Below are 21,635 nucleotides of genomic sequence, written 5' to 3' on the forward strand. Positions count from 1 at the left end.
CACCTACTCCCCGCCCCGGCGTTCCCGGCTCCCATGGCGACTCCGCACAGGCGGGACTTCCTGCGGTCGTCCCGGAGGAGGCGGGACCGGCCCGGGCCTGGCGGTAGGTGGGAGGCTGGCGGTGTGTCGGGGTTTGCGCCGGAGGGTCGAACGCGGTCCGGCACCGGCACCTGTGTCCTCCGCCCTTCTCGTTGTGTCCCGGCTGTCCCTCGGTGTCCGTCGAGGCTGAGGGGGCGGTGGCGGCAGTGGCACCTCCCCCGTACTCCTGGGCTGAGGTGCCTCACAGGGCGGCGAAGAGCTGTGTGTCCTGTCCCACCCCGGGGTGTTTTCAATAATGGACGGATGGGGAAATAAAGGAGAGCGCCCCAAATTCCGCTCCCCACAGCAATGAGCCGACTGACTTTTTCCTCGTGTGTGAAAGGGTGGGGAAGGGAGGTTTGAAAGAGTCGGCATCTCTGGTGCTGACTGCGTTTGACAGCTCGCAGTGTCCATGTCCGTAGTTAGATCAAAGCGCTGGTCCGGCGTCGCGTTCCTCGCTGCAGTTTCCTCCCCACTGAGGCACAGAGAAATCTGCAAGGAGATGGTGAATAGGGAGGGGAGGCTCCCTCAGGGGCTTTCTTCTGAAGTCCGTCAAGGCTTTACTGTGTACGGCACAGTAGGTCTGGGCAAAACAATACCTCTCGCAGGTGTCGAACCTGCCACCTGCTGAACGCTTGAAGTCCGAGTCTTGTACTTGGACGGGCATTAAGGCTGTCTCCCTCATCCACCTGGCTTCCTGCCGTGTCTGAATTTATAAGCTTCTATCCCCTCTCAGCTATGTTCCTCAGACTTGAAGATTGCAACCTGTTTAGTTTTTCCATATTTGAAAGCATTTCCCTATGTATCATAATCATCTTTTTTCTAAGCTGCATTGCATCTGTTCTGAGATAATGACTACGGAAAGGGCATACATACCCTGCTCAAGCTGAAGGTTATGTGGATGTGCTCTGAACCTCCAGTTGTGTGGTTTTGACATTTCCAGGCAGTTTACAATGATTTTATTCTTTTGAAAGCTCTTTTTTACTGAGGAATTGATTTTCATTTGTGTTGTTCCTCTCCCTGAAATAAGCACATGTGGTATTTGTCATTCGAATGAATGTGTTGAGTCCACATACCTTGCAGTTTCTGTGACAGAGGAGCTGTTCTGCAGTCATGTTTCATACCAGGTTTGATGAACTAGTCACAGTCAAGTTTTAACTTCTCCTGTTACGCATTGTGTAACTTCCTGAAATGTTCATCAACGGTGGTTAAAAGCATAGATCTGGCATCATGCTTCTGTGTGAGTCTACCTGTCTGTACTGGGGGAATTGAAATCCCCTGGGTACTATTTTTACCCACTGACGGATGCCAGACCCCCTTTCCCAAAACCGTTCTGGGTAACTCCCCCCAGATATACTGGGCAGGCCATTCTGTGGTGTGGAATATCCCTTTGGTCAGCTCGAGTCACCTGTCCCGGCTATGCTCCCTCCCAGTTTCTTTTGCATACTTCCTCACTGGCAGAGCATGAGACAAGGAAAAAGTCCTTGACTTAGAATAAACACAACTTAGCAAAAAATCAAAACATCCGTGTGTTATCAACACCATTCGCATTCTAAATCCAAAACACAACACTGTAAGAGCATCTGAGAAGAAATTTACTCTACCCTAGCTGAAACCAGGACAACGGGACAGGATTTGGAGGTGGTAACACTTCCTTCATATTTCAAACAGTGATACAGTAGCCTTGGAAGGTATGACTTGGAAGGATGTGGCAGCAAGGAAACCAGTAACCTCGCTGTAAGTTGATTGCAAGTGCTAAACCTGTTAATGAACATATTCTTCAGTGTAATTAAGAGTAGTGTTGAGTGCAGTAAAATTGCATTACTAAAACAGAAGAATCAGAAACCTCGGCTTAGGTTGTGAGTTACGTTACATTTATAAACTTAGAGAATATGATAAGAACCACTGTGAAAATATTTTGCTTATTTCCATTCCTTACCAGCAGATTTTATAAAGGAAGATGTCCTTTTTCCCTAAAATCTCTTTCCAGTGTGAAGTTGAAGAGTATCTCACCAAAGTGTTCAGAAATAACGAGGTATGTGACATGGATACTACTAATCATCAACAAATAATCAAATTTTTTGTGTGACTTTAAGACCTTACAATAAAGTAATTGTCCTCACATTAGAAACAGAGTTTTTATATAAAACATATTTATATTTAAAATATAAAATTAATGTTTATGCCCATTGGCTCAAAAGAACATAAATTAAATTTAACACAAATCAGAGAATTCAGTTGATCCCACTGAAGAGAGATCATAGATAATTAACCACTTATTAACCACATAATATTGACAAGACATACTCCCTTACCCCAATATAGAACCAAAAATATGATAGACAATCTTTTAATTCCTAATGCCAAAGCATAAAATAATTACATTTCTGTATATCAATATGAAAGTTACTAATTCATAGTTTTGAATCTACCCTTCCATTTCCTTAGGACTGCTTTGTGTACAGTATCTCTATCACAGAGCAGTCACTTTTGATACTTACTGCAGACTATTTGAAATGATTTTGCTAATACAACTGTTTTTCCAATGAATACTTTTCAAGAAATTTATGAGGCTTCCAGTGGAATTAGACTTCCAGATACTGACATTTCTCACTATTGCACACCATACAACCATATTCCTCTATTTCTATGGAATGTTTATTCAGTGGTGTCGTTTTGCACTGAGCAAGTGGCTGCTGTGTGAATCTCTTTAATATAAAATCTCTTCCTTCACTTTCAGCTTATCACTGCTTTAGGCGGACAGGAGGCAGAGAATAAGTATCAATCTCTATTAAGTCGTCTGTCTCATCCACCAAGTTTTACAACTGTAAGAGTTAATACCCACTTGTCCTCAGTGAAACATGTGAAAAAATTGCTGTTTGAAGAGATCCAGAAGGTTTGTGCAATTTCTTTGTTATAACAGAAAGAATAATTCATCTTTTGCCTGATTATGAGAGCTTTTCGTTACTGGAAACTACACCTTACCTTAATGCATGTCCAGTAGTATTAGCATTATGCAATCATATCAGTTTCCTGTCAGCATTAAATGTTAAATGAAAATTCACTGTCTAGCAGTATGCCTCATCTAATCCATCCAAGAAAGGCAATAGCAGAGGGAAAAGGCAACCAGCTTTTTTTCACGTGGCAGATCCAAACCTTAGGATTGAGGTACTACTGTAGTAAGTGCTGTCAAGGTGTCATCGGTCTATAGAGAAGATGGAAGATAAAAGCTGTAGTTCCGTATGCTGTCTTCAGCATGTTTAGAACATTTTTTATTTAAGATTAAAGGAGAATGCCTGTATATCTCATTGCAGAAACTGTTTAGGAAAGTGGGAAAATCTGTATGTGTTAGAAACTGGAGACAAAGTTGGGTTTTTTTAACCTGTCTTTAAGTTTTGTATAATTTTGTAGATTTTTACTTACCTTATCATAACTTATATGATAATATATAAGCCATTATGCTTAAGAAGTTTATTATTTTGAAACTGTGTCCTAGATCTTCACTCTGTCTGAAAAGATCCAGTTCTTCTTTAAGTAAATTATTAATGCTAGTGGGTGTACAGGGAGCTTTTGCATGACAGGAGCCAAGACGTTTCTGTGATGCAGAGGCAGTTGACAGTGTTCTGCTGGCTGGAATGGTAATGAGCTATGCTAATTTTAGCTTGATTGTAGAAATCTGCAAGTGGGTATTGCAGTATGATATTTTGCTTCAAGGGAAAAGGCTTTGCTGAAAACTGACTTAAGACTGGCTTTTCACAAACTTTTTGTATTTTGAAGTGTGATTAGAAAAGGAAGCCACATAACACAGTTTTGAACAAAATTATGGTCATGGATTGTTTTCTTTTTTAAGGGAAAATACTTATTTATCAGAAGCAAACTGATTTATGGTTTGATGTGCTTTAAGGTTATAATTTAGAAGGCTCAGGAGAGAAGACATCATCTTTTTAAAATCCAGAAACCTTTATAAAATGGCAAGCTGTCATTTTTTTTCAACTATCTGCACTACTCAGCTCTCAGTATCCAAAGTTAAGCTGACAAGAAAAATTAAAATGTTGCCAACCTGGCATGTTAAGGAAGACAGACAATACACAAGTAGAGTTAGACAGTGGTTTTAAACTAATAACATCAAAAAGATAACACAGATTAAACCCAAGCTTCTATGGTGGTGTTACTGTGTTCTGATGACAACTTGACTCAACTTTCTTTGAGAAAAAAGAAAAAGCCAGTGGTAGGGATATAAGTGTCAAAACACTTTCCCACTCTCTGAAATGTTCTCAGTCAATCCCAGTCAATCCCTTTGTGGCCTTGTTATTTCTCAGTTTATTAAATGTTTAGACTTTCACACCAGTATTTTTAATATGGAGTGTCCCCTTACACAGTATTTCCCACTCGTTTTTATCTGTTTTCAATACCTTTGTTTTTTGTGCTCTACAGCTATAAATTATGAATAGAAAAATAGTTTTCGGTCTAATTAAGTATTTAAATATTAAGTTTATTAGTAGTGCCTAATAATTATGTCTTTTGTTAACAAAACAGCAGTTCAAAGGACTATGTGTTCCAGTTCTTGAGCACCCAAAACTCCAGGACATCCTGTTAATTCCTGTCATTGGACCCAGGTTTGAAATTTTCAGTCTTTCACCTTAAAATGTTGTAACACATTTTACTTACAGATTTCTTGTTAAACAGTTGTGATAACTAACTCACTATAACTGAAGCACAACTTCATTTATATTATGACCTCATGGACCGTCATATACTAATCAGGTCAGAGTTTTAGTTATTAAAAGATATAGGAAAACATAGAAGGAGTTTTGTGCTTATTTATGAGACTAATGTTTTATAGGGAAAATGTAACGTGAGTGCATCCTCCTTGGAAAGCTGGGTAGGTGGCATACAGAAGAGCTGAACTTTTGCAGCGGAATATAGAACTATAGATAAATATGGGCGGGATTTTTTTACACTGGAAGAAATCAAGTGGAATCAAGAAGTACTGAGAAGTTTTTAAACACAAAAAAAATTACTTTACAGTCACCTGACCTAGAAAGAGGTAGAGGATTATTTCTCCATCCTAGTACAACTTTTTTGCATTCCTGTGTTAGGTTCTGCAGAATGTGCCAGAATCTGTATTGTTTTGAGGACTGTTCTTCTTGGCTCTTTCCTTTGATTTCCCTGGGACTAAAATAAATCTTTTACATGTAATACATGATATTTAAGTACTTTTTCTATTATATTCTGACAAAATCAGAATTTATGAACTAGAGTTTACTTGGGGAGTATTTGGCTTTTTTTCAGTATACTTTTTTTTCAACTGAACTACATTTTGTATTTCTAGGCGAGACTTAAAAAAACATCCATCTGAAGTAATTGTTGGAGCCCAGTGTGGATACGCAGTACTTCGAGGAGCACACGTTTATGTCCCTGGAATCGTATCTACCTCAAGATGTAAGAGTTCTCTGAATACACCCAGTTAAGTTGTAAAGCTGACAGAAAAAGTATCAACCTTTGATGACAATTTGCAATAAATAGTGACATGAAATTTTTTTCTATTCACAGCTGAAATTAATCCTAGTTGTAATTTATGCTAATTACATTTTTAAGGTTTTTCTGACTTTTTTTTCCTTCCTGAGATTTTCACTATTTTTCATTGTACTTGTAATGAATTCTATGTAATTATTTCTTACCTGGCCTGTTTTAAATTCCATATGTAATTTCTACCTTAAGTATTAGTTCTCAAGGATTTCACTTTCTTGGTTGCATTTCAAAATCTTTTTAAAGAGCATTTTCAAAGTAAAACATGGCCTTTTAAGAATTTTTTTGAACTAAATACTGTAACTTTTAATATAGATGTTCAGTTGAATAAATTTACAGAAGTTAGCTGCTTTCCAGTCTTGTAAAGAAAACCCAAAAAACATGGGATGCCACATCTGGATGGTACCTGGATGTATCTTGATTATGCAATAGATACTGTTTCCAGATATGTTATTTCTTCATTCAGTCACAAAGCCACTTACCTTCATCATCTTGTCAGATTTTAAGTTACAGATCTATAAAAACTCTAATTTCCTTTTTTTTAATCCATTGAAAATTCATTTGATACTATTTGTGTATGAGATCTAGTAAAAATCTTTTTTCATTGATGAGAAAAATCTTCAATTTTAATGTCAGATTCTTAAGAAATGGAAATTATGTTTCAATGCCTGTGAGACAAGATAAAAAAAATCTACATATACATGCTTTGTGTTAAGCAGTCTATTTATTTTTTATTTAAAGGTCAAATTATCTTTTTGTAAAACCAGTATAATTTTGGGTGATTCACCTTATTATTCTATTGTGCTGAGATCTACTAATCATCATGGTTCTTATTATTAAACAAAGTGAGTCAGAAAAGCATTTACCTAGTCATTTCAATTCTCTTTCAGGAAAAAAAAACTTTAAGAAGTTTTGAGCATGTGCTTAAGTCCAATTCATTGAACAGAAATGTTTTTCAGTCTAGGACTCAATAATGAAATAAGTATATTGCCTGAGCAGTTGTTGAAGCTGCTTATTTAGACAACGTAATAAATATTCAAATCCTGCTTTGAGTCAGCTTGTGATTTATTATAATTGCTGCATGTAATTATGCATGCAACATCAATTCAAAGAAAAGAAAAGATATTATAAAACTTCAGGAACACTTCAGGGGAATTGCAGATAAGAAAATAAAATTAAAGGGCATGCTACCCACTTGATGCCAAATATAATAAGGCTGTATTAAGCACAGATGGTCTAACTAGGGAAAAAAAATAGTACAGCAAGAACACATTTAATCACCGAACTTCCAAGCCAAATGAGGGTAAACTAATGATTGGGGGACTTTGAGTTTAATTTAACTAATCAAACCCTAAGCTTTATGTTTATGGAATGCCAGAATAAGCTACAAAAAGCTTAAGAACTGTATACAGTACTAATGCATTTTGAAAGGACAGTTGTCAGCAGAGAGTGAAATAAAATCCTTTCTATTTGATTACTGCAAAACATAATTGGCAGATATGCTGTAGGTTTTTGTTCAGTGAAGTTTGATCAGACAGTGAGCTATCACATAATATTTTGTGTCACATTGTGTAAAAAGAAGCTATGCAAAAAAAAAAATATTTCAGTGGCTACCCAACAAATATTACCATTTAAAATTTTCAAGGTATTTGTGCATAATCAGAAGGCCACTTGAAAATGAAAAAAAAAAGGATTCCCAAGTGCAATTCAAAGAATTCCTGGGAAGCTGAACTGTCATTAATCTTACTTGTTATACCATCTGGTTCCTCCACCTTGTCACTCATGTCAGAAATGTAATTCTGGAAAATTGTTTATTGCTTTCAGAAGAGACCTTTACTTTTAACATTTTTCATCCAGTCAGTGCATAGAGTTTACTCGCTCTTCTACAAAATCATCTAAACCATCGCCCTTTTCCATCTATTTTTGTTCTAACTCAACAAGTTTTTTGAAGTCTGAATGACTACACTTCTAGTGTTTGGTGCATATTTACATACTTCACTGATCTGGTAGGTTTTAATTGGAGATAAAAAACTCTCTAAGAGGATTATTGAGAACAGCAGTTGCCTTAGAGGGAAGAAAACCAGACTAGAACGAGAATATATAATCACTTGTATTAAAGCAATAGTTAGAGAAAAAGCAGTTATAGCTATGTTCTGCCTAGCTATTGAGAGGTCATTAGACAAATTTAGCATTACTATCTTTGTTTAGTAAGTGTGGACCGGTCTTGTTTGATGTACTCATGTGCTTGGAGCACGTGGAGAGGACTGCATCCTGTAGAGTGTGCTGAAAATTTATGGGTGACCCTGCTGTGATCAGATAAATAAAGTGCAGATTTTGTAACCTCTTAGGAAACAAGGCCCACTATCTGACTTGCAGCTTGGTGTTTCTCAGTAACTCCAGTCGTTTGGTAGCCATCATTTACCACCTGACACTTTAAAGCTTTATATCGGTTAATCTTCGTCTTTGATTACATGAAGAAAGTTTAAAGTTTGATATGATACAGGAGTTGAAGTAAGTAGTCTACTGAAAATCCTAAATTATTTGGACACTACTGTTTTGTTAAGCGTCACGTTGATCTCAGAGTTTCTGTTCTTCTATCTGCAGTTGTGAAAGCTGGAGATCTGGTCTCAGTGTATTCGGATATTGAAGGGAAGTGTAAAAGAGGAGCCAAAGAATTCAAAGGAGTCAAAGTTTTCCTTGGAAATGGGATTTCAGAACTGAGTCGCAGTGAAATCTTCAGTTCAAGTGGCCCATTGAAGTAAGTCCGTTGTAACTACAATCTACACCTACAAATTTGCAAAGGGAAGGAAGAAGCTGGGAAAAGATTTGAAATGTTCTGGACCCTATGTGAAAGCATAAGATGGCCTTGACTGAGACCTTTGTTGTATGTTGGGATTTCCAGTATTTTTGGGGAAGCGTTTAGTTTCGTAGTGGTATCCAGATACCAGTTTACATGAGTGGTAGGAGGAAATAAGTGGGAGCTTTTTCATAATTTGTGTACAGCATGTGACTTCAGCAATATAGAACAAACAGAACTGACAAATGTTCTCACTGTGGCAAAATTGCATTTTGGTGAATTATTCTGTACCATTTCCCTGTTTGGATGGAACAGAAGTGCAGCCTTGCCAATTTCTCCATCTTTTAAAAATATCTGTGGGGGCCTTTGTTTTGGTGGGACAGGGGACAGAACATAAGATCAGGTATCTTAAAAAAATTAATAGCATCTGCCAAGGTACTTATCTGTTTCAAGATTACTTGCTTTTCTATTTTGTTGCTGAAGCATATGGTTTATTCCTCTCCTGTCATCTAAAACGCATATAAAAAGTGAATCTGGTGTCTGCAAGTTTGCTTTCTCATATCCTTCCTTCTCCATGTTGAACTATCCAGTATATATTCAAAATAATACTCATTCTTGTTCTCTTTAGTAATCTTTTGTTTTCAGGCTCAGAATTGCTTTTTCTTGGTTTTCTTTTTCTTGTCAATTTCCTGATACATTTGTTTTAACAATTAAATCTGTGTCAGTATTTCATCCATATTTAAAACCTCAGGTTGCTTCTCAGTTCAGACCTTTGCTTTGCAGGCAAATCGATGTACCTGTAAGGCTTTTCATATAAGATTTCTGTAGTTATTTGACTGAAACCTCAGATAGTTTACAAAATGGAGGAAAATCTAAGTAGGAAATCATATGCCAGTGCCCTGGTGCATACATGGCTAGCCAAAACCAGTTATGGATTGAAGCTAACATATTTAGAACTGTTTTTATGCATTTCTTTACAGTATCAAGGCTTGGATTAGATCTTGTTTTGTCCTGTGTAGAAAAACATAAATTTGCTTTATGCAGTTTTACAGATGATTCCAACTTACAATGTAGTACATTTTTTATCATGGTTTACTCAACTTAATGATGTCATTTTAAAGAATATCAGATTACTGAAGTATGAAAGTATTTTTATGTCATTTATAAATTCTTTCATTTTTGTAAGATTGTTGTTTCAAGCTGCTATTTGTAAGCATAACAATTGTAATTGAATACTGTTAAAATTTATAAAACTGAGTAGTTGAAATTTTTTTTCATGTTTTTCAGGGGGCTTGGCGTAAGAATGATAGAGCCGGTCTACCTTAGTCCTTCATTTGACAATGTGCTCCCTAGTCATTTGTTTTTACAGGTCTGTTTGTTGGAAAAATAAAAGTCTGTACTATTTACAGGATAATGAATATTGTCTTAGCACACACTAATACTTTATATATTCGTTGTGTATTTTAGCATCTAATTCAGTCTTTGGATTTAAGGAAAACAAAGCATTTGGAATGAAGTCAGTATCTATATGTAGATGGTTTAATCATACTGTGTCTGAGATATGATAAGGGACTTCAAAGTGACTTAAGAGATATTTAAAAATGTAGAAATTCTTTTTGCACAGATACTCTGCATAGAACTATTAGTTTTTGGAATCTGCCTATGAACTCTAGTTCGTATTAGTTTTTGGAATCTACCTCTTTCAGGGTACATAATTCTGCAGACTATCAGGAAAATCTCCAAATATTAAGTTGGCTTTAGGCTGTTATTTAAGTGCTAAAGACAACTTTAAAAGGTTTTTATACCTTTGTGTTGAACTAAGAAGAGAATATCTCCATATTGTCTAAGATGCAATACTGCACACAATTATTGCATGTTATTTCTCTTCGGAGCAACTATTCTGTTTATACGATTAATAATGCAGTTCAGCTTCTTGGTACTTTAGATCAGCAAGTTTAAACTTCTGCCTATTGATCTTACTCTTCTTCAGTGTACTGCCTCAGTATATTAATATACTAAATGTTCCAACAAACAGGTTCATATATTTGTAATAGAGAGAGCTACTCTGAGACAGTAGCAGCTTATTTTATTTTGACTTTTAGCACTGTAGTCATGAATTCTTAAACTTCAGTCATAGACACTCATATACAGCTTTAAATAAAAAACTAGCCACTGGAGACTTCTGACCTATACTGTCCTTTTATATTATGCAAATAGTTAATTTTCTGTTAAAGAACTGAGAGCAATATCATAGGTATCTTCACTGCTGAATGAATTATTTTATTCAATGAGTTTGTCGTTCCTTAGTAAAGGAATTGATGCAGGGTATAAGGTTTGAATTCTCCTGTATTTGTTTTTATGATAGAATTTACCTTCTGTGGTTGTGAGCCACATTTTAAACCCTCAACCAGGAGAGAAAATTTTGGATATGTGTGCTGCACCTGGAGGAAAAGCAACTCATCTTGCAACATTAATGCATGACCAGGTAAGGGAAGTCATTGGAAATTTTCCTTCTAAAGAAGAAGTCTGACCATTGTTCATTTGTACATCTCCCTTCACTTAGCTGTCAGAATGCACAGATAATTTACAACAGCAAACAATATTCTGCTTACCAATATATTTTGCTACACATCAGAGTTACTGAAATGGGCACAGTCTTTATCAAATACTCACCATCACATTTAAAACCTTATTTGCTGCAAATTGACTTGTTGAAATATATTTAATTTCACTTTTAAATGCTATTGATTTACTTTTAATCAAAGAATTTCCAACATGCAAGGCAAACTTATGCAGGAATATGCTGAATTCATGAAACAGATAAATGAAAATTGGGGGTTACTACTATGTGCAAAAGAAATGCACAACTCTGTACAAAAACATATTAAAAAGTTTCTAATCCGATTAACTTTCTTCTCAGTAAAAATTATCAATTATGCATACAGATATTAATCTGAGACTGAATTTCTAGTCTGAATTTGTCATTCTGTGGTAGAATGTCACAAATCCAAAACTATTTCATGAGAAAGTAACAAAAATGAGAAGCAACAAAACAATACATAGAGAAAGACAAAGGAAAATGGCACACAATCAAATAAGAATGTAGGAATAAAAATTTGCATATATTAAGTTGCTATATGCACAATGAAATACAGAAATGCAGGTTACTCTTTTCTAGCAGAGAGGGGAAAAGCACGTAATGTTTCCTCTAAAAATTTTGTAAGGTGTTATTATTTTTGTTTGTATAGGGTTGCTAGAATATATCAGATCATTTAGAAGTCTTGCAGTTACATTATGTGGTACTTTGACAGTTTCCTGTGCATTAATGGGAAGTACAGTGTGTAATGATATGAATGTATTTAGAAAAGGCATGTATTCAGTTTTGTGGTGGTTTTATCTGTAGAATTGTTTTCATCTCTCAATATGGAACGTTTGCAAAAGGCATTAGACAGTCATTAGACATTTATTAGATAATTATATAAAGCTTCCAGTAAAGAATTTCAGTGTGATAAATAAAGGAAGTCTGGAAATCACATATTTCTGTCATAGATTCATTTACATCTATAGTTTTTCCATCTGTGTACGTATCCTTAGTCACTTTATATATTTTGATTGTGCTTACCTCCAGTTGAAGTGGTAAAGAGTAAGAATACAGATGATGAATATTTATCTGAATTGATTTTCCTTTTTTGAATATATAATTTTAATTTAATATATGGAAAGATAAAGACATTGAAAAAAACACTGCTTTTTGGTTTTTAAATTCCATTCACAGATTTTCTATACTGAATTTCTATAGATGGTATATTGAATCATTAACATTTCAGAATATTTGAAACAATCTTACTTTTTTGTTTTATAATTGTAGAAATTAGTGTATTGTTTTAGATGAGATAATCAAAATGTAAAATTACTCTGTTAAGATCTTTTAAATAGGAATTTGGAATAGTTAAAATTTGAGAATTTATTATTATCTCTATTCCCCTTCAGACCACTGTTTTTTCCAGATGTCTGTTACATAGTTGTTCTGGCAGTGGCTGACATGGGTCACATGGGGAAGAAGTGTTGTCTGCCAGCTCGTCCTTTTTTCTGAGAGTCTCTCAAGATGCAGCCAGAGAATTTCAGCCAATCGCTCTCATGTCCAGGTGGAGGCCGATGATGAGCAGTGTTCCTCACCGGTCCTTCTTGGCACCGGTGCTCTTTAGTATCTTTATCAATGACAGACAATGAGATCAAGTGCATCCTCAGCAAAATGGCCAATGACACCAAGCTGAGAGGTGCAGTTGATACCCCTGAGGGACAGGATGCCGTCCAAAGGGACCTGGACTAGAGAAGTGGGCCCATGGGAGCCTCCTGAGATTCAGCTAGTCCAAGTGCAACCTCCTGCACCTGCGTCCAGGCGATCCCAGACAGGAAGACTGAAAGAACTACTCACTGAAAGCAGTCCTCCTGAGTTGGGGGTGCTGGTGATAAGTAGCTGGACATGAGCTGGAAATGTGAACTTGCAGCCCAGAACCAACCATATCCTGGGCCGCATCAAAAGCAGTGGGGGCAGCAGATGAAGGGAGGGGATTCTGCCCCTCTGCTCTGCTCTGATGAGACACCACCTGGAGTACTGTGTATGGTTCTGGGGTCCCAGCACAGAAAAGAACTGGACCTGCTAGAGTGCGTCCAGAGTAGGCCATGAAGGTGATCGGAGGGCTGGAGCAGCTCTGCTATGAAGACGGGCTGAAAGAGTTGGAGCTGTTCAGCCTGGAGAAGAGAAGGCTTCATTGTGGCCTTCCAGTACTTAAAGAGGGCTTATAAAAAAGAAGAGTGTTTTTTACACGAGAAACACAGATATTAGGAGGGAATTCTGTACTCAGAGGATGGTGAGGTACTGGAACAGGCTGTCCAGAGAAGCTATGGATGCCCCATCCCTGGAAGTCTTCAAGGCCAGGTTGGATAGGACTCTGAGCAACCTGGTCTAGTGGAAGGTGTCCCTGTCCATGGCAGGGGAAGTTGGAATGAGATGGTCTTTTAAGGTCCCTTCCAGCACAAACCATTCTATGATTCTACGATCTTATATCCACAGTACTGCACATGTGCTGCAAATCCCATTATAGCAACAGACGTAACTTTGAAGCACAGTCAGTTCTTAGTGTACATGTGCAATGGGTTGAATGGTGTTAGGGGAGAAGCAGTGGCACGTGATTCGTGAGTGCTCCTGTAAGAGGTGATTTGGCTCACAATACCTGAAGGCTGAACATCATTGATGCAACATATATTCTTTTGTACTTCTCAGTCGTAGACCTGCATAATGGCTAACTTGACATACAGACAACAGCTGCAATATTAGACACGTTAAGCTTCCATAAGCCTTTAGAGAGCCATCATAAACTGGAGAAAAGTTGTCATGTTTCCTCAGCAGATTCTATTTTGCTATAGCAAGTCTAGTAGAGGGTTTTGGTCATTGTTTTGGGTTTTTTTAAATAGTATTATGGTTCTGGATTTTACTGATGCTGCTGTTTGCTTTCCTTTCTGTTTACAGGTTTGATATAGCAGTTAGTGGTTTGTGTCTGTTTTAATTTATCTTGGGAGAGGGAAAGAAACATTTTGATTTCTCTCCCCGCACCTCTAAATTTATTCTAGTATTTACACTATTTCCCAAAATAAATTGAGTAGCAACTACTGCAAGTATAACAGTATGTTATGAGTCTGAGGAAGTCAAAGGCAGGGCTGTGGGCCTCGTTTCCTCAGGACTGACTTGTATGTTGTCGTGTTTGTTACCATCTCCATGCAAATTTAAATCTGTTGACCTATTTTACCGTGTATTTGAGGTTTTTTACCCTTTTCAAATGATTACATTTTTACTTTAGTGCCCAGTAAAACAGTTCAAAACAAACAAAAAAGGAAAGAAACAAAAAACCCACTTGCCAAAGTCAGACATTATAGGGTCCCTTAGACTGACAGTACCGAGCAGTCAGTGCCAGTCAGAAGGCACACAGCTTCAGACTAGTATCTGGACTAATGTGGGTATCATTGAGACTATGGGCAAACAAGGACTGTAGGAGTGTGGATTTCAGAATAAAATGATTCTGTAGGGAAAACTAAGCTTTATTCATTTCACTGCTCATGGCTGGGGGGGGAAAGGAAATCAAAAAATGCACATCCATTTAATCCCTGTGCTTTTGATGAAAACTTTGTTGTTTTTTTTTTTTTCAGGGTGAAGTAATAGCCATTGACAAGATAGCTAACAAGGTCAAAAAAATCAAGCTGAACGCTGAATTGCTACAATTGAATTGCATTAAGGCCTTTTGCTATGATGGAACAAAGGCTCTTTCAGTTGAGAAACGAGAGGATGAACAAGGTAAAATAAATAATTTGGCTTTTAGAAGAAAATAGGAATGTTTTGCACTAATAGTATTAAACCTGCCACAGGTCTACAAGTCCTTGAAATGTTGGCAGATTCCTAAGTTGCTTCAGCACTGTGAATGCGCTTTTATTTTCTACTTTTTTTGTGATTATCAGCTTCCCTATGAAGCAAATACAAAAGTCAAATGATCTGTCCATATCACAGCCTAATATGCTCAAAGGAAATGCATTCCTTTCCCCGATAATATCAAAGAAAGAAGAAGCCTTAAAGCTTCTTTCATGATCCCATTTAACCCCATAGTCTCAATTGTCTGACCTAGTCGGAGAAAAAAGTTATTTGTGCAGACTTGCTTGGCTTTCCTGCCTCATAATCCTCATCAGTAAAATTGGGTTATTAATACCTAACTCCCAGGAGTACTGCAAGGTTTAGTTCATGGATGTTTGTTCAGCTGTTCAGGGGAAAGTTATATAGAAGCACAGTGTATTATTTTAAGTTCATTTCATTTGCTTTTCTGAAGTGCTGCAGTTATGATACTGGTTCTGTTCCCATGGCGGAATGATTTAAACGGTATCTGCTGTCTTGATTATTTTTAGTTTGTTGTGCAAAATATGCTGTTCTTTCTCACTCTATTTTATCTCAGTCAGTGGTTAGCCTAAGTAGGAATCAGATTGCATAATTCACCTTCTTTGTCCCTATGCCTTGCAGTTATTCCTGCTTTGGAGGAACAAAGATACTTTCTTAATGTTCTCTTTACGAACATTAAATATTGTAGGTGGTGTGTAGCAATTACACTGATGAACAAGAGCAAGATGTACCACCCAGAGATCATGAAGGCTTTTCTGTACATTCCTGCAAGCAAGACATGACATATTTGGAACATTTTAGTAATGGATCAGAGATAGATAAATCAGATAGGCTCATTTTGTAGTGCAGGCACAAGCTAGTTAGCTTGTATGATAGTAGAAGTATGAGAGCAGTAGTACCTGGAGATACTGAGCTGGACAGCCTCTCTAGAACTGAAGAGGTAGAAACTTTTGGGCTGTTGAGCCAGTGGGGTTCAGATTAAAGCAGGCTTTGTGTGTAGAAGATACATATTCCCATATCATCCAAGTAGTAGTTAGAAATTGTTCTTGTCTTCTCAGTCCTTGTTTATTGAATTGTCCTGCCATGGAGACATCATGTCACACATTAGAACTTGTAATGGTTCATGTTACTATGGAGTGCTTTATTTTCTATGGATATGCATGCATCACAAGAAATAGTTATCATATTGACATTCCAATTTTATTATTTAAGGCAGTCGTAACAATTAACTACAGGTTTCTCTCAGTAAAGGTTTGTTTCAGTTATGAGCTGACTGTGGTTCATCACAGCCTATATGTACAACTCTGTACTCAACATCTCTGACAAATCATATCTCCACTTATTTGTTTGATTACTTTTGCATATTACTTTCAAATTACTAAATTAAGTTTAAAAAATATTATTGTCTAAAGGGATAATTTCTGAGCTCACAGAACTTAAACTGTTTAGTTTTCTGGGAGATGAAAACTACCACCAGCAGTGCTGAGACTTGTCTCTGAGACTACTTTTGCAGACATTGTCTATACTACATTAATGTTTTACATCAAGGAAGCAGTAACAGCTTGTCCTTTTCTGCAGTGGTCTCAAGGAAAGAAACACAAATTTTACATGTGCTTTTTACAGAAGGACCTCCATTCTCACCAGAATCATTTGATCGAATTCTTCTTGATGCTCCATGTAGTGGGATGGGACAGAGACCAAATATGGCTTATTCTTCAACTTTAAAGGAAGTGACCTCTTATCAACCACTACAGCGCAAGCTTTTCACTGTGGTATGTATTAAACACTGAGTAGATAAGTGTTCAATTAGTAAATTGAACATAAATGCTTCTGCAGCATAAAACTCCATACTGAAAAAATGGTGCCTTATTTTCTCTACTTTTTCAGCAGCTAAGAAGTGTAAGGGTCCAGTTAACCTCTCAGCTCCACCATATCTATTGCTAGGTGAAGTCAATTCATTGGAGCATGGGAAAGATATATGTAATACATAGTAAATAAAAACCTTTGTGTTTTTTTAAATCCCTCAGTTTTGTCACTTTTAGTTTATAATAATTGCAAGGGTCTAAGTCACAGGGAAAGTTTTTTAGGAGCATGCTGAGGAGTGTGCTTGGGCTGGTGCTGAAATATAAAATTTAATGCAACTTGTCTAAATCTGAACACCTCCTTTTTTTATAAAACCTCCATTCTTTATTGGACATAGGCAGGAATATGGTTATCAAAGATGAGTAAAAGGCTGAGGTATTTAACACCTTCTTTACCTCAGTTTTCAACAGTAAGACAGGTTGTCCTAAGGACAGCTGCCTTCTGGAGCGTAGACAGAGCTAAGAAGCTGAATAGTTCCCCTGTAATCCAAGAGGAAACAGTTAGCGACCTTCTGAGCCACTTGGATCCCCACAAGTCTGTGGGACCAGATGGGATCCACCCAAGGGTGATGAGGGAGCTGGCAGAAGAGCTCACCAAGCCTCCCTCCATCATCTACCAACAGTCCTGGCTCACTGGGGAGGTCCCAGATGATTGGAAGTTGGAGAATGTCACGCCCATCCACAGAAAGGGCCAGAAGGAGGACCCAGGAAACTACAGGCCTGTCAGCCTGACCTCAGTGCCTGGCAAGGTTATGGAGCAGATCATCCTAAGTGCAATCACACAGCACCTACAGGATGGACATTGGATCAGACCCAGCCAGCATGGATTTAGGAAGGGCAGGTCCCATCTGACCAATGTGCCCTCCTTTTATGATCAGATGACCTGCATGGTGGATGAGGAGAAGGCTGTGGATGTGGTCTATCTGGACTTCAGCAAAACCTTTGACACTCTCCTGCAGCATTCTCCTGAAAAAGCTGGCAGCCCAGCTTGGACAGGGGCACTCTCTGCTGGGTTAGGAACTGGCTCGAGGGCCGGGCCCAGAGCATGGTGGTGAGCGGTGCTGCATCCAGTTGGTGGCTGGTCACTAGTGGTGTCCCCAAGGGATCTCTGTTGGGCCCAGTTCTGTTTCATATCTTTATCAATGATTTAGATGAAGGGATTGAGTCCACCATCAGCAAATTTTCAGATGATGCTAAGCTGGGGGGGAGTGTCAATCAGCTGGAAAGCAGGAGGGCTCTGCAGAGGGACCTGCACAGGCTGGAGAGCTGGGCTGATTCCGACGGGATGAGGTTCAACAAGGCCAAGTGCAGGGTCCTGCACTTTGGCCACAACAACCCGCTGCAGTGCTACAGGCTGGGGACAGAGTGGCTGGAGAGCAGCCAGGCAGAAAGGGACCTGGGAGTTTGGATTGACAGGAAGCTGAACAGGAGCCAGCAGTGTGCCCAGGTGGCCAAGAAGGCCAATGGCATCCTGGTCTGGATCAGGAACAGTGTGGTCAACAGGTCCAGGGAAGTGATTCCTCCCTTGTACTCAGCACTGGTGAGGCCACTCGTGGAGTACTGTGTCCAGTTCTGGGCCCCTGAGTTCAGGAAGGATATTCAGGTGCTGGAGCAGGTCCAGAGAAGAGCAATGAGGCTGGTGAAGGGACTCGAGCACAAGTCCTATGAGAGGCTGGAGTTGTTCAGCCTGGAGAAGAGGAGGCTCAGGGGAAACCTCATCGCTCTCTACAACTCCCTGAAAGAAGGTTGTAGCCAGGTGGGGGTTGGTCTCTTCTCCCAGGCAGCTATCAGTAAGACAAGAGGGCAGGGTCTTAAGCTGCGCCAGGGGAAGTTTAGGTTAGATATTAGGAAGAAATTGTTTACAGAAAGGGTAATCAGGCGTTGGACTGGGCTGCCCAGGGAAGTGGTGGATTCTCTGTCCCTGGAGGTTTTTAAGATGAGACTGGATGTGGCACTTAGTGCCATGGTTTAGTAATCATGGTGGTAGTGGATCAAGGGTTGGACTTGATGATCTTGGAGGTCCCTTCCAACCCAGCTGATTCTATGATTCTATGACACATATTCAAAGTGAATGACAGCTTGAAAAGGAGCACAGATATAGCTGCCATGCCAAATATGTGGAAACAGTTGACATCTAATATAACTGATAAAAGTATTGTGTATCCATGGTTGACAGCAGGTGGTGAAAACAGACCTACTAATCTGTCTGGGATATGCAGAGCTGTATAAATAACAACTCTTACAAGGTGAATCATCTCAATGGCATTAATAAACTGCATGAGCTATAATGCCTGTTTAGAAAGAAGAACCTTTCTAATCTGTGGGATCCTTTACTGTATTCCCTCTCTTAGAAAGATTTGAGTTTAATTAAGTGCTAAATTTTAATATTATAGCTTAACGGATTCTTGGTTAATGTTGCTTAATATGAAAGTTTTTACATTTAAAAATAAGCTGTACTATTGATTATTCTCCTTGCAGGCAGTGAAGTTGCTGAAGCCAGGAGGTGTTTTAGTATACAGTACATGTACGATTACACTTTCTGAAAATGAAGAGCAAGTTGCTTGGGCCCTGAAAAGATTTCCATGCCTCCAGCTTCATCCACAGGTAATAGTATTTTTAGGGTACTTCACGCAATCTAATGAGCTTGTTTTGGAACTGTAAAGTTACACACTATATTTACTATCAGTAAATCTCTTTTTCACCGTGGACAATTTTAACTGCTGTGGATAAAAATAACGTGAGGATTTCAGCTTTTTTAAAATCTAATTTTGTGCTTAATTGAGCTTTGTTTAGGGATCATTAAGTAGTTTCCCACTGTGTATTGTGGTTATTTTGATTTGTGCAACAGGCTTTTAAAACACAACAGGGACGAAAGATATTTCAGACAGATTAAAACTTCTCTTGCAATTGTTCTTTAATGCATGTATTTTATTCTGTTCTTTTGCACATTGGTAGGAAAGGTGAAAATTATTTTATTAATGCCACTGAAGTCGTGACGACATACATAAAGGATGAGACATAAGTGAAAATAAACTTGTGTTTTGAGGAAGGAGGATTTTATATGTATGGGTGCTATCTTTGCTTTATTTAAAGGAATGAGGGAACAAATTTATTTCGGGCTAGAATTTTTTATCTATACCACATACTCTGTACAGTTAAAAAATATCTGTTACCTTTATTAGTACTTCGAGGGAGTCTGTCCCTCCCACTGTATGCATCCCTCTTCCTCTGATGATGTGATAAGCTGGGTGGGGTAGTTGTTTATCGTCATGGCTTTAAGGAAAAATCTACCTCCAATACCTGTTTAGCTTACCTATACATTCTGTGATGACTTGTACCTGTCTTAAGAAGTTTAGATGAACCTTTTAACTGAAATTAACAAAATATATACAACAGGAATACAATAAGAAATTATATGAAGACTGGTAAAGATTTAACAGAATTGAAGCTCTTCTTCAAGGATTTGTTTGTTCTGTTCTTCTGTCTGCTTTCTCCCCATCCATTTACTAGGAATTTTTCAGTTCCAGCCATTTCAATTAAGATTATACATTTTACCTAACAATATAAAAAAAAATTCTCCCTGATATAATGACAAAGTGAAACACAAGCCCTATTAACTCAAATGCAAGATTAATTCTGGTTTAATAGACTTTCTCTCATCTGTAATATCAGTCTTAAATAAAGCACTGTTCTTCACACACAAACGCCATAACAATAAATTTTTTGTGAATAGTATATTTTAAATTAAATGAATTGTTTACCCATAGATAGTTTCTAGTACCTTATAACCAGTTCTCCAGTAGTGTAAAGTAAGGTGATCTTTTCCAATGAACAGGAACCTGGAGTCTAAGATCTACTTTCCTGATGTTCCTTTATTTATTTATTTCCTGTGTTCTTTAGTCACTTATTGGACTCCTTTTATACCCAGTTCAGTGTTTCCCCATTTCTCAGTTTGGCAACAGATCCTGGAATCATGTTGGGTAAGATGAGTAAGGAAAGAACAGGAGATGGAGCCATAGGTGTTGTTCTCATAGGTGGAAGTTACCACGTCGCAGCTGATCCTTTGTGCAGACTTACTTCCTCTTAGGCGTTATACAGGAGATACTGCAGATCAGCTTAAATGCAGTAACTGGAAGGAAAAATGAAAAGGTATACGAAAACACTGGTCTTTCTTTGAGCAAGTTGCTTGAACCTGTGCAATACTGTTTTTCATAGATTTCTACCTTTCCATCCTTCTACTGCATTACTTCAAGTTGCTACCCTTGTCTCCCTTTGTATGTTATTTTTCTCTCAATTTGCAGTAGACACCTCTTTTTGTCTTTTACCCGGAAAACACTGAAATCCTGTTGAGGGAAAGGAAGAGAAGAATCAGGCTGCAACCTCTTGGCTGCCCAGCTTTACTGCACACAGTATGTGGTTAAGCAGCTAACTCACATCATGTGCTGACTGGGTGAGATCATGTGTTTGCAAAGTGTGATGACTGACAAAATGCTGTGCTGCAGGCTGCATTATAGACTACATTAGACTAGATTGACAAAGGAGATCTACTTTTGATATTGCAGTGCCAGTTTTTGTACATTTTTTCTATTCCTTAATGAATGCATTGAAAGCAAATCCAGCTAAGAATTAGATTTCTTCCAGGAGTGTATTAAATAAAAAGCAGTCAAGGCTACTCACAAGAAACACTGAGAAAAGGGCTGTGATTTTAAGCCCTTCTCCTCTCCAGGATTTTGATGCCAAATGTCATCTCCTGAATTCAGATACCTAAGCGTTGCTTTCTTTTTTTCTCTGCCTCATAGACATACACATGTAACAGTAGTCTCTTTTATCTATTAGTCTTATTACATGACATATAAAAAATCTGAAGTTCAGATTTTTCTGCTGCATCATTTGCCAGAATGATGCCTCCTCAGGTAATAAAGTATTCTGG

At 38.0% G+C, this 21,635-nt stretch overlaps 1 protein-coding gene across 5 annotated transcripts in view; it reads left to right on the plus strand.

Moving 5' to 3' along the window:
• Positions 1–21,635, plus strand: part of NSUN6 (NOP2/Sun RNA methyltransferase family member 6) — a 23,029-nt gene continuing 1,394 nt past the window's right edge. The window contains exons 1-11 of one of the 5 annotated variants that reach the window (XM_027658790.1): positions 1–103; positions 2,024–2,113; positions 2,819–2,974; positions 4,615–4,694; positions 5,411–5,520; positions 8,209–8,365; positions 9,692–9,773; positions 10,770–10,889; positions 14,609–14,753; positions 16,467–16,615; positions 19,184–19,309. In XM_027658790.1, coding sequence (XP_027514591.1) covers positions 2,039–2,113; positions 2,819–2,974; positions 4,615–4,694; positions 5,411–5,520; positions 8,209–8,365; positions 9,692–9,773; positions 10,770–10,889; positions 14,609–14,753; positions 16,467–16,615; positions 19,184–19,309 — 1,200 coding nt within the window. In that variant the 5' untranslated portion in view covers positions 1–103; positions 2,024–2,038. Of the gene's footprint in view, positions 104–2,020; positions 2,114–2,818; positions 2,975–4,614; positions 4,695–5,410; positions 5,521–8,208; positions 8,366–9,691; positions 9,774–10,769; positions 10,890–14,608; positions 14,754–16,466; positions 16,616–19,183; positions 19,310–21,635 lie in introns of all 5 variants that reach the window. The other 4 variants (XM_027658792.1, XM_027658793.1, XM_027658794.1 and 1 more) reach the window with 4 other exon arrangements.

Source organism: Corapipo altera, unplaced genomic scaffold, assembly GCF_003945725.1.
Source record: "Corapipo altera isolate COAL_440 unplaced genomic scaffold, ASM394572v1 63, whole genome shotgun sequence".
In the NCBI taxonomy this organism is placed as follows: Eukaryota; Metazoa; Chordata; class Aves; order Passeriformes; family Pipridae; genus Corapipo; species Corapipo altera.